Source organism: Jaculus jaculus, chromosome 18, assembly GCF_020740685.1.
Source record: "Jaculus jaculus isolate mJacJac1 chromosome 18, mJacJac1.mat.Y.cur, whole genome shotgun sequence".
Lineage (NCBI taxonomy): Eukaryota > Metazoa > Chordata > Mammalia > Rodentia > Dipodidae > Jaculus > Jaculus jaculus.
Window position 1 is genome coordinate 23,996,304 of NC_059119.1, and position 13,655 is coordinate 24,009,958.

The 13,655-nt window shown below is 44.6% G+C and overlaps 1 protein-coding gene across 1 annotated transcript; it reads right to left on the bottom strand.

Annotated features, from left to right (window-relative positions):
* Positions 1–1,725: 1,725 nt before the first annotated feature.
* Positions 1,726–6,918, bottom strand: Lrit2 (leucine rich repeat, Ig-like and transmembrane domains 2). The gene is made up of 3 exons (XM_004657835.2): positions 6,809–6,918; positions 5,302–6,083; positions 1,726–2,477 (listed from the first exon to the last, which is right to left on the bottom strand). The coding sequence occupies exons 1-3, from the start codon at positions 6,916–6,918 to the stop codon at positions 1,726–1,728; spliced, it is 1,644 nt and encodes a 547-aa protein (XP_004657892.2).
* Between the last annotated feature and the right edge of the window lie 6,737 nt (positions 6,919–13,655).

Below are 13,655 nucleotides of genomic sequence, written 5' to 3' on the forward strand. Positions count from 1 at the left end.
TGACTGGAAATTTCTATCAAAAAGCGTTTATTTCTTCTGTGCAGACAAAAAAAGGATTTGTTTTTGTTTTTTGTTTTTGATTTTCAAGGTAAGGTCTCACTCTAGCCCAGGCTGACCTGGAACTCACTATGTAGTCTCAGGGTGACCTTGAACTCATGGCAATCCTCCTATCTCTGCCTCCCAAGTGCCAGGATTAGAGGCATGAGCCACCACAACTGGCAAAAAAAAAAAAAAAGATTAAAAAATATATTTTCAAGCCAGTATGGTGGCTCACACTTTTAATCCCAGCACTTGGAAAGCTGAGATCAGAGGACTGCCAACCTAGGATACAAAGTGAATCTAAGTCAGCCTTGGCTAGAGTGATACCTTCCCTCAAAAGATTTATTTTAGGGGCTGGAGAGATGGCTTAGCAGTTAAGCGCTTGCCTGTGAAGCCTAAGGACCCCAATTCGAGGCTCGACTCCCCAGGACCCATGTTAGCCAGATGCACAAGAAGGCACACACATCTAGAACTCATTTGCAGTGGCTGGAGGCCCTGGTGCACCCATTCTCTCTCCCTCTCTCTATCTGCCTCTTTCTCTGTCTATCGCTCTCAAATAAATAAATAAAAATATTTTTTTTAAAAAAAAAAGATTTATTTTAGGGTTGGGAAGATGGCTTAGAACTTGCCTGTGAAGTCTAAGGACGCAGTTTCAACTCCACAGTTCCCACATAAGCCAGATGCACAAGGTGGCACATGCATCTGGAGTTCATTTGTAGTGGTTAGAGACCCTGGAACACCCATTCTTTTTCTGCCTCTCTCTCTCTCAAATAAATAAATAAATAAGATGTGTATTTTAACCAGTGATGATCACTAAATGCTCATGAGCACAATGGTTGAAGTAAGAAAGCCAGCCTCTTCCCTTATTTTAGGAACAATGAAATTAGTCCTTCCCAGGGCACTGCTTTGCTGCTGGCTAGATGGGCAAGGTTAGGCTAATCATTGAAGTTTCTGGACTTAGATTTCTTCACATAGTCTACTTTCCTTTGCAGGATAATATGTGAAGTGCTACACATGTAAATGCTGTAGGGAGATCTATATACAAAGAGCATCCCAGCCACTATGCCTAATAAAATGATTCATTTGTAAGTCACAGCTGCACTGACTTTAGCTCCATGGAGATAAGAACAATGTCCCTTTCTTTTCTTTCTTTTTTTAAAAAAAAGATTTATTTTTATTTATTTATTTATCTATTAGAGACGGGGGAGGGGGAGAGAATGGACACGCCAGGGTCTCTAGCCACTGCAAACAAACTCCAGATACATGCGCCGCCTAATGCATCTGGCTTACGTGGGACCTGGAGAATCGAACCTGGGTCCTTAGGCTTCATAGGCAAGTGCCTTAACCACTCAGCCATCTCTCAGCCTGATGTCCCTTTATTTATTTATTTATTTTGTTTTTTGATTTTTGAGATAGGGTTTCAGTCTAGCTCAGGCTGACCTGGAATTCACTACGTAGTCTCAGGGTGGCCTCGAACTCATAGCGATCCTCCTACCTCTGCCTCCCAAGTGCTGGGATTAAAGGCCTGAGCCACCATGCCCAGCTTGATGTCCCTTTATGAGCTCCTTTGGTCAAGGTTCATGCTTGAAACACAATTAAGTGCTCGATACTTGTTCAGTGGATGGATGGAGTCAACTTGCACTGCCATAGAGAGTTGGTTTTAAGAGCTGGAAAGGCCTGAGCTGTTTAACTGTTGCTCTTTTCTATCTCGTCCCCCTCCATGACTCCATGTTCCTCCTTGTCCTCATAGAAAGCTGGGATGTTGAGAAAGGAGCCTTCCTTGCACTGTGGGACTGCTTGAGGGCACCTGGGGGCTTTTCTGCATGTAGGACAGCAGCGGAGCCCCCATTCAGTGCAACTGCAGGGACCCCGAGCTGCCCAGACATAAACGCCCACAGGTACTGACAGAAGGACAGCACACAGGACCACTGTGGCATGCAGAAGGCGCTCACGACTGTCCAGCTCTGCACTGTGTCTGCCCATCACGAAGACCACACACTGGCCCCGGCCCGGTGGCTGGTTCTCCAAGCTGAGACACGCTTCATATTTTATACCAGGAAGGAGGTCATTGACCGCGTATGTGTTGATTCCAGGGCCGATGTGGACCACTTCCTTCCGCAGGGCTTCATCGGACGCAATGTAGAGGGTGAACCACTGGTCCTCAAAGGGCTTGGCCACCACAAGCCACTCCAGCAAGATCCCATGCATCGTCTGCTTGGCCACACGCAGGTCCACGTAGGCATCTCTCTCTGGGGAGACAGCGAGAGAATGGGCTAACGACAGGACGCGGGCAGGCTGGACATGGAGGGAGATGGCAAGTGTGCTCCTGCCAATGAAGTTAGAGGCCATGCAGGTATAATTTCCAGTGTCTACATGGTGAGCAGCAAGAATGACCAGCTGGGACAGAACAGCATCTTCTGCAGCAGAGGAAGTCAACACTGGATGGAGAGAAGAGGAGAGCGGCTGTGTGTTTCTCTGTTACATAGCTGGAGAGTCCCAGCAATTCCAGGTTTGTTTTTTTTTACAATGTTTGTGTGTGTGAGTGTGAGTGTGTGTGTGTGTGTGTTTTCACACACATATGCATGATTGCATACCAGGGTCTCTTATGACTACAAATGAACATCAGATAGGTGTGTGTTTTCACACACATGTGCATGATTGCATACCAGGGTCTCTTATGACTACAAATGAACATCAGATAGGTGTGCCACTTTTTGTATACAGCTTCATATGGGTGACTGGGGAATCAAACTAGCGCCAGCCAGCTTTGTAATCAGGTGCCTTTAGCTGCTGAGCCAGCTGCCTTTAGCTCCTCAGCCCCACTTACCAGGCTTGTTTAAAAAAAAAAAAAATGATGGTGGGGCTGATGAGATGGCTCAGCAGTTAAAAGTGTTTGCTTGCAAAGCTTGATGGCCAAGGTTCAATTCCAAGTACCCACATAAAGCCAGAAGCACAAAAGGGGTGCATGCATCTGGAATTCACTTGCAGTGGCAAGAGGCCGTGGCGTGTATATGTGCCTATTCTCCATTCTCTCCCCCCCCGCCCCTCTCCCTCTCTCTCTTTTTATCTCCCTCTCTCCTTGCAAAAAGAATTATGGCCAACACTTAGTAAGGATGGACCTGGTGCAGGGGTTGTCTTCCTGGAAATCCCATAAGGTAAAGAACTTCATTCAAGATGTTGAGGAGTGGTCCTTCAATTTACCCACAGTAAGAGCTGTTCAGAAGCAGCAGTTAGTCTAGAGCCTACTCTTCTACCCAAGAAGATCACATGATTTTCTTTAAAAAAAAATAGAAGCCCTTATTTTCAATTTATAAAAGCAATAATAAGCAGCTACATTAATTTGCACTTTGTGATCGGTAGACCACTTCTCATGTTTTTTTGGTTTTTTTTTACCATCAGCAGTTACTCCCACATTGTTCATGGCTGTTGGATTTCTCACAATTTTGATATGGTGAGCTCCTTCTCACTTCCCAGAGGTACAGTGCCTGCAGCCAAATATCTGGGTTCCCATCCCTTATTACATATACATCCTGGGCAAGGTGCTTAAATTGTCTTAGCCTCAATGTCCATGTCAGTAAAATGAAATGATAGCCATCACCTCAAAAGTTTGATAGCAAGTATCAATAAGTCTTAGCTGTTATTATTTATGGGAGACTAGATATAGCATTACAAAAGCCAATGTCTGGATGCATTTCCTGGTTTTAAAAGAGGCTACAGTGGCGAATCCCATCTCTCTCGCACCCTTAGTATTTGCCTTTCAGGCTACGTGGTAAGATTGAATTATAGACAAAAGAGAAACATTCAGTTAATTCAGCATATTTTTTAACCATCTGGAGGATTTTCATCATGTATGACAACTATCTGGGTGAATACATGCACCTCTCAAATCTTTTCATTTTTTAAAAAAATTATTTAATTATTTACAAGCAGAGAGAGAGAAAGGGAAATAAAATGAAAATGAGAATGGACATGCCATGGTCTCTAGCTGCTACAAATGAGCTCCAGACACACGCGCCACTTTGCGCAACTAATTTCATGTGAGTACTACAGTATCAAACCCAGGCCATCAGGCTTTGCAGGGAATCGTTTTAACCACCTAGCCAACTCATCAGCCCCACCTCTCAATCTTACTGTGATATTTCAAATTGCCTTCTAGACAGAGGAAGGTTCCGAGATGTGCAAATATCCTTCAGCTATACCTGGATTTTTGATTTGCAGGAAGCTACACAGGTTTGCAGCTGAGTTATAAAGACAGAACATAGAGCTCTAGAAAAGGTGAGGCAGGTTCAAATCCCAGTTTGGCAGGGAGGGGCAGCCCATGAAACTCACCCCCTTCCTCTTGGACTTAAGTATTATAATTTTGAGCTAATAACATCTGATCAATACAGAAAACCCAGTCCATGTATAGGACATGCCAGCCTTATCTGATAAGAGCTAAGGGCAGGGGGCAAAGGGGTAAGGAACACTGGAAACATTACAAGTCCTTGGTATTTGACTTATTGAATTCAAACCTCTAGAACAGGCTTTGGTGACCCTAGTTCAAAGAAGAAGCCTCCCAAATGCAAGTACAGGAAGCAAATAATAGATACTCGCTACAGTCGGTACTAGCCTGAAATTCTAGAATTCTAAAATCCATAGCACAGTGGTCTATTTTATCTAGAGGCCCCCAAAGAATATATTTATTTGCATATAATTCTATAACATCTGTATATTGTATTTTATATGCTATATATGTTATAGAATTTTTATATTCTGTAACACCTAGAACAAGTCATCTGCTGCAATATATCTATTTATATGTGAAATCTTTCTGCAATCATTTTAAATAATGCTGAATGTGGGGCTGGAGAAATGGCTTAGCGGTTAGGCACTTGACTGTGAAGCCTAAGGACCCTGGTTCAAGGCTTGATTACCCAGGATCCATGTAAGCCAGATGTACAAGGCGGAGCATGCATCTGGAGTTCATTTGCAGTGGCTGGAGACCCTGGCACACCCATTCTCTCTCTATCTATCTGCCTCTTTCTCTCTCTCTCTCTGTCGCTCTCAAATAATTAAAAATAATTTTTTTAAAAAATAATGCTGAATGTAAGACTCTGTTTCAGGATCTCTTCTTCAATGGAGAGTTCATCCAGGCCTATACTCATTTTACCTGAACCTCTCCCCATGATGCCTGCAGTATAGGCCCTTCCTGAAGAGACCATGTTACTATAGATCTATCACTGATCCCCCCCCCAATATGCTGAGCAGATACACATGGCTTACCATCAAATTTTCTCCACATGCTCAATGGATATATCCATGTAATGGTTGGTGAGGGGTTGGCCTGTGCCAAACACTGCAGAGTCACATTCTGTCCTACCTGGATGGTGACATTGATGCTGGAGGTTGAGACCTGTGGCTTTGTGCAAGCACTGATCTCAATCTCATGAAAAAGCTGCCCTGCCTTGGAGAGGGGTCCCTGGCATATCAGGTAGGAATTCACCAGGATGAATGGGAGGCTGATGGGCTTAACAAACTGGACAAGCCCCCTTAGACGGCAGTCACATACCCAGGGGTTGTCGTGGATTGCCAGTACTGTGCTGGAGAGAGTCCCAACCCCACAACCATACTGCTGGTGTTTCTGCTGGGCTGGCCAGTTCAAAAAGACATTCTTAGATATAACTGTCAGCCTATTGGAGGATAAGTCTAGGTAGGTCAGATTGGCTAAGAATTGAAGAGCCAGTTCAGGGAGTGCCTCTATCCTGTTGTGTTTGAGATCCAGGACCCTCAGGAGAGGAGTGGAGCTGAACGCTGTCCATGGTACTGAACGGAGTTTATTCCCTTCCAGCCTCAGCTCTCTCAACTCTGGTAGGTGCTCCAAAGCTCCCGGGTGAATCACGGTGACATTGTTAAAATTGAGCCATAGGTACTGCAAGGTGCTCATGTTGATGAAGGACCCTCGGGGAAGTTCAGATAAGGGTGCATTCTCGATTCTCACTTGCTTGAGCTCTTTGTGAAAGCTGCCTGGAATCTTTTCCAAAGACACAGACATGCACTGCAAACTCCTGTACAAGAAACCAGAAACAAACGTCAGGAAACCTGCAAGGAGTGTCAGGTGAATTCTGGTATTAGACATGGGAATTAGAAGAACAAAAAAATCCACTTGAAATAAAAGAGACTTCTGTTGGTAAACAAATGTCTAGCTCACTAAGGTCCAGCACCAACTAAATCAAACCTCAGAGATTTAGCATTTCCTGCCAGCTCAGCCTGTGACCACTCACTCCAGAGCATCGCTACAGACAGTCCATCCCTGGTAGACTCTGAGGAGACTTGAGACTCTTCAAAATAGAAAATAAGAGGGCGTTGAGGGCTTAACACTCGAGAAGATTTCTACCACCCCCTCCAAGGCTCAGGGAAAGGCAGAAAGAATGTAAGACCACAGGTACACACGCGCACTTTGGAACCCTGTCCTTCTGAGGTGCACGGGCTTCATTCATGACCGCACAGTGATTATTGATCCTCCCTCGAGATCAGCATGGTCCTGAGCCCATCAACATTTTGACATGGAGAGCAGAGGAGGACAAATGGAAGGACCCAGAAAAGAAAACCAGTGAGGACCACCTTGAAAGGGAGGGTCCTTGGAGTGAAAGGTAGGGGTAGGGGACAAAAAGGGACAAAGGGATGGAACCATGATCAAATCTCTACATATGCACGTATGAAAGTGCTCTTATTAAAAACAGAGAGAAAGCCCACCCCCCCCCCCACCCTCCAGCCTGCCAGCAGCGCACACCTGCCAAAGCTCTCCTCTGAGCAGGTACATCCTGGCCAACAGGAAGGCTGAGCTGCGTGTATATCCCAAGAGATCAGGACTTGCAGGAAATAGCGAAAAACTAAAGCCATATTTAGCTGTAGGAAATACCTTGTGTGTTTTGAATAGGTATAGTCTCGGCTTCCGAGTGGTAAATCCGATTACCCATAATCCACGTCGATGTAGGTCAGCGCAGCGGCCGTGACACCCCGGGATGCTCTGAGGGCTTGGGAAGAACCCCTGCACAGGGAGCTACGATTCTGACCACCACTCAGTATATTCACTTCCAGTCTGGTTCTTGAGTCTGGGAAGCAAACTCTAGAGCAGACATTACATTCCACCCTGCTTTTATCTTCCCCACTTCATACAAAGCATGTAATGCAATTCTGAGTAGCATGGCTCATGAAACTTGGCCATAATCCATCCAATACTCCGTAACTCACAAACTACCCTTAGAAACCAGAATTTCTTGGGCTGGAGAGATGGCTCAGTGGTTGAAGGCACTTACATGCAGAACCTGATGTCCCAGGTTCAATTACCCAGTACCTATGTAGGGTCAGATGCACAAAGTGGTACATGCGTTTGGAGTTCATTTTCTGTAACATGAGGCCCTGACATATCCATGCTCACTCCCTCTGCCTCTTTTTCATATCTCTCTCAAATAAATATTGTAAAAAAAAAAAATCCCAGAAGTTCTAAGTATTTTCTTAAATTGAATGCATATCATAGCAATTCTGCCATTATTCCTTCATTGTTCACTTGACAACACCCGAGGGGGTGTATTTGGCTGTGTGCTAATAAATCTGTACCTACAACTTGAATGACCACATTTGTGAAAACATCATAGTAGAGTTTCAAACATGAGATGACATATATTGATAAAACCAAAGATTTGGTCATGGCATCACACACCTTTAGCCTCAACACTCAAGAGGCTGAGGTAAGAGAACTGGGTACGAGTTCAAGGCCAACCTGGGCTACAGAGTGAGTTTTGGGTCAGCCTTGGCTACAGTGGGATCCCACCTCAAACAACAATGTAACAGTTTCTTTGGACTGGGGAGATCACTCAGTGGTTCAATGTTCCTGCTTCTAAAGCCTGATGGGCTGAGTTTGATTACTTAGTACAAATGTGAGGCCACACACACGGTGATGTAGGTGTCTGCATTTTGTTCCCAGTGGCAAGGGGCCCTGGCTCTCTTGGGCACTTTCTTACTCTCTTTGTCTTTCTCAAATAATAATAGAGAAAAAGCGTTTGGGTCTAGGAAAATAACTTTTTAAATTTTTTTTTTTTGAGGTAGGGTCTCACTGTAGCTCAGACTGGCCTGGAGATCACTATGTAGTCTCAGGGTGGCCTCAAACTCATGGTGAGACTCCTACCTCTGCCTCCCAAGTGCTGGGATTAAAGGCATGCACCACCGCGCCCAGCTGAATAACTTTTTGGACTCTCTCTCTCTCTCTCTCTCTCTCTCTCTCTCTCTCTGTGTGTGTGTGTGTGTGTGTGTGTAGGGTATATATGGTATAGTGTATGATGTGATCTGTATTAGCATATGCACATGTGTGTGCACATATGTGTGCCATGTGGGCACAAGTGTGGAAGTCAAAGGGGAATGTCAGGGGTCCTCTTTTCTCTCATTTACCTATTTTCTTGAGATGGAGTCTCTCACTCAAGTCACACCTGCCATTTTCACATTATTATTATTATTATTATTATTATTATTATTATTATTATTCAACAAGGCCAAGCAAATCTCCGGACTGTGTCAGGGGACTGGGTTTACAGACATGTGTGGCCACACTCAGCTATTTACATGGCTGCTGAGGAACCAAACTTCAGCAGTTTCAGGCTCTCTCAGGTCCTCATACTTGCAAGCAAGATTTCTTAACCATCAAGCCATCTTTCCAGTCCTGAAGGTAACTTAATGGTAGATGTGTTCCTTGAATTTTGTTGTTGTTGTTTTTCAAGGTAGGGTCTTACTCTAGCTCAGCCTGAACTGGAATTCACTGTGTAGTCTCAGGGTGGCCTCTAACTCATGGTGATCCTCCTACCTCTGCCTTCCAGGTGCTGGGATTAAAGGCATGTGCCACCATGCCTGGCTTGTTCCTTGATTTTTAAAAAGTGCTATTTAACACCATAAAAATAAAGACCTATTTTTAAGATATCTTATTTATTTAAAAGAGAGACATATGGATTAGAGAGATTTCTTAGTGGTTAGGGTGCTTGCCTGTGAAGCCTAAGGACCTAGGTTTGACTCCCCAGAAGTCATGTAAGCCAGGTACACATGGTGGCACATGCATTTGGCATTTATTTACAGTGGCTGGAGGTCCTGTTGTTCCAATTCTCTCCCCCTTTCTTCCATAAATAAATTTAAAAAATATTTTTAAAAGCTTTATTTATTTATTTATTTATTTATTTATTTATATGGGGGGGAAGAGGCAGACAGAGAGAGAAAGAGGCAGATAGAGAGAGAGAATGGGTGCACCAGGGCCTCGAGCCACTGCAAACGAACTCCAGATGCATATGCCACCTTGTGCATCTGGCTTACAAGGGTCCTGGGGAATCAAGCCTTGAGCCAGGGTCCTTAGGCTTCACAAGCAAGCACTTAACCACTAAGACATCTCTCCAGCCTCATATAATATTTTTTCTCAATTTTTATTAACATTTTCCATGATTATAAAAAATATCCCATGGTAATACCCTTTCTCCCTCCACTTTCCCCTTTGAGATTCCATTCTCCATCATATCCCCTCCCCATTCATAAAATATTTTAAAGAGAGACTGTGGTAGTTTGTTTGATTCAGGTGTTCCCCATAAACTTAGGTGTTCTAAATGCCAGGTTCCCAGCTGATGGAGATTTAATGCCTCCTGGAGGCAGAGTATTGGTGGGGGTGAGCTTATGGGTGTTATAGCCAGTGTCCCCTTGGCAGTGTTTGGCACACTCCCCTGTTCCTGTTGTCCACCTGATGTTGGCCAGGGGTTGATATCCACTGTCTGCTCATGCCATTGTTTCCCCCGGACATCGTGGAGCTTCCCCTTGAGTCTGTAAGCCAAAATAAACCCTTTTTTCCCAAAAGCTGCTCTTGGTCAGGTGATTTCTGCCAGCAATGTGAACCTGACTGCAACAGACACAAACACACACACATGAGAGACAGAGAGAGAGAGAGAGAGAGAGAGAGAGAGAGAGAATGGGAGCACCAGAGCCTTGAGCCTCCAGCCACTTTAAACACACTCCAGATGCATGTGCCACCTTGTGCACCTGGCTTACATGGGTCCTGGGGAATTGAACATGGGTCCTTTGGCTTTGTAGGCAAGCACCTTAACTCCTAAGCCATCACTCCAGACCAATACGTATTTTTTCTCAGGCAAGCCCAACAGGCTGGCCATTTTTTTATGCAAGAGAGAGAGAGAGAGAGAGAGAGAGAGAGAGAGAGAGAGACAGACTAAGAATTGGCACACCAGGGCCTCAGCCACTGCAATTGAACTCCAGACACTTGTGCCACCCTGTGGGCATGCGTGACCTTGCACTTGCCTCATTTTTATGCATGTAGTTTACTTGAGACCTGGAGAGTTGAACATAGGTCCTTAGGCTTCACAGCCAAGCACCTTAACAGCTAAGCCATTTCTCCAGCCTCTCAATGTCCTTTTGAATTGAGGGCACTTGCAGATGACTACTGAAATTCCGTGGATTCCTGAGAAACTCATGATATAAATTATACCCCATGAAAGGCCTCCGTGAAAAAAGAGAATCCACTTAGCAGTGAGGGGAAAATGGGTCACCAGCTAAGCTGATTACACTCCATGAATACATGCCCAGATGCATTTCCTGGTGTTCCTGAGCAATCTAAATCTGTATCTGGGTACATCTTTGCAGTTCCTCTCAAGGTAGATAATTCAAACAAGGAATGTTCTGTGGGCAAAAGTTCATGTGCACCATGGAGATTGCAGCCCTTCAACGCCCTTCAAGGTGAGGAGCTGACGATTCACTGCCAGGAGTGCTTATATAAGGCAATTCCCTTCCCAAGGCACCGCATGTCCAGGGACTGGCTCAGGAGGGCATCAGTACATCACCAGAGTGACTTCCTAGGGTCAATACGGATGGATAATTTTCATTCCAGACTCCTCTGCCAGAGTGCCCAAGACTTCATCTTACTTATTTTGTAGGCACATGTAACTTAATCTATCGGTGTCTAAAAGCTGTAATGAATTACTTTCTCTCCTCTTGTTCTCAAATATAGAAGCCTAAAAAAAGTCCTCTTCATTCCCTACAAAATTTTCTCTCTAAATTCTATGCTAACCTTGCCACATAAACCCAGCTTTATTCACTTTTCCAGAAGTTAGCTCAAAGCTTGTGAGAACTGTCCACTGGGACATGTCATTGCTGGGACCGTCTAGGCTACCCTTCCCCTCTCTCCTGACACTGCAGTCTCCAAGTCTCTTATCCTGCATAGCGGCTTGGAGAGTAGCTATGCATAAAGCAAAGACAGAGAACTAGGACAATTAAAGTTCGTTTGGATTGTGGCATGTTGTCTATATTTATGGAACTTTTCAATAAAGGTTAAAAAAAAAAACAAAGTAACTAACCTATCTGAGGTTCATGTTGTTGAACTTAAATAACTTGTGCCTAAGTGTAGTCTAACTCATGAGACCCTGACAAGCAAGGGGAGGGCATCTGAGTATATTTCAGCTCCATCTTCCCTCCTGAAGGATGCTTTTAGGAACTCGGATCTTAGAGTTCTCAGAAGAAACTGAGTCATGGGAAGGGAGGTAATCTGACTTACAACATAGGTATAAGTGACTGTTGACAGCTCCTTGTGTTAATTGAATCTCAGTAAGATTGAACAGATATTCATCTGTTTAACTGAAAACTGCCACTCCCAAGTATTCCCATATTAGCAAAAACATGGAGACAGCTCAGGCAGAACAGGGCAACCTAGCAGGAAGCAGGCATGTTGTCCACCCTTTTCCTCAATCCAGAGTTCTTTCCCTGTCAATCTCTGCCAGCCATATCTGAGGAGGTCCTGCAACACCTGCACACATGCTCTATAGGGCGCCTGCAGCTGACACACAGAAGACCACGTTTCCAAACCCCCGTGAAATAGATATACCATGTGGCTTCTGTTCTGGCTAATGAGATACTAGAGGCAACGATGTTTGAAAAGCCCTTACGTGATTCTCCAGTTTCTCTTTTGCCTCATTGAGGCAACTGCTGATATTCCAGACGAGGCATCTTCCATGACCCTGGGTGAGCGAGCGAGTGAGCGCAAAAGGGCGGAATCGATCATTGTGTGCCAAGTCACTGAAATGTGGGATTTGCTGCTGTTGCATAAGCCCAAACTATCCTACCTCCAATGCCCTTGCAAGAGATCAAACTGTGTTCTATGTTCAAGTTTTTGTAAGCGGATGCTGTCCTCACTAGATATATGATGGGTGAAGCTAAACATTTCAACTCTTGTCTTCTGAGCAAAGTGCTCGCTGAACCTCTCGATTGACAGACTAATCTGATATCCCACGGCTACTTTCCGTCACATAATCTCTGTTATTTGCCTTCTGCACCTAAAACTTGGAGACAGGCAAATGAAAATAGGCGTCTTTAGACATACTTCTGGCCTAGTCAGGAGGAATACGACCATGCTGTAGTCAGGGAAAGGCATGAATGAAAAACCACGGTGCCATGTAAATCAATTGCCATCAATGTGCACCTTCTGCGTCGGGCTGCCAGGGGCGTGCAGTGCAGGCCTGCCACAGCTCAGGTGATGGCTGGCTTTCAGCCCACGAACACCCCAGATTCTTTTTCCAGGACACGCAGAGAACATTTCGTTTTCAGGGACTGACTCACATTAAAAGGTTAAGATGTAAACAAGACACCATGTTTTTTACCATGGGAATTTGTTTGTACAAATGATTCCTCCCTACAGAGCAAATCTGGAGAGACAGGACAACTGGAAGGCTAACATCCTGGTACTGGGAGGCTGGCCATGCTGGAGACCACAACTGCCCACACTGTGAAGACAGGCCTTGTGGAATCACTGGGAAACTTGAGTGTCTTCCTCCTTCTCCTTCACTTTCTCTTTCTCTCAGTCAATATTGGACATGCTAACAAATTCTCATTTTAAGTTTCTGATCTTCTTGTCTTTCAGAGATAGGGTCTCACTCTAGCTCAGGCTGACTTGGAATTCACTATGTAGTCTTAGGGGGCCTTGAACTCATGGCAACCCTCCTAACTCTGCCTCCCGAGTGCTGGGACTAAAGGCGTGCGCCACCACGTCCAGTTCAAGTTTCTGATTTTTATTCTAGTAAGGTTGAATACGGCTGGCTGGATGTTAGTCCGATATGGATGTACTCAGTCATTTAAAGCCAGCCTCGTTTTCTTCTATTACACTTACTTTGTTCTAACCGAGGGAGTGCTTGTCACTGTCCTTTATTCATTAGGACAAGTTTGCAGCTTCCAAAGAGACAGCAGATACACCTGTACAAATGTAGATAATGGGTCAGCAAACTACATACAGCCTGCGAGACAAATTCAGCTTGTCCCCTGTTTTTGTAAATGACATTTTATTGGATTACATCCATTCCCATTAACACATGTTGTCCAAGGCTGCTTTTCATGTCCATCAGCAGGATACAGCCTGTAACATTTATCATCTTGTTTTGTTTACAGGAAAAAAAAATAAGAAAAACAACCTGCTGACCCCTGTTGTAGACAGTGTCATTATCATTGTCCAAGCAAATAGTTTTTCTTACCAGTGGTGATGACCCATAAGGTATAATTAACCTCTGAGGGATGGCAGAAAAACACAGTCGAGTGAGGAAACGCCACGGCTAGGTGCACAG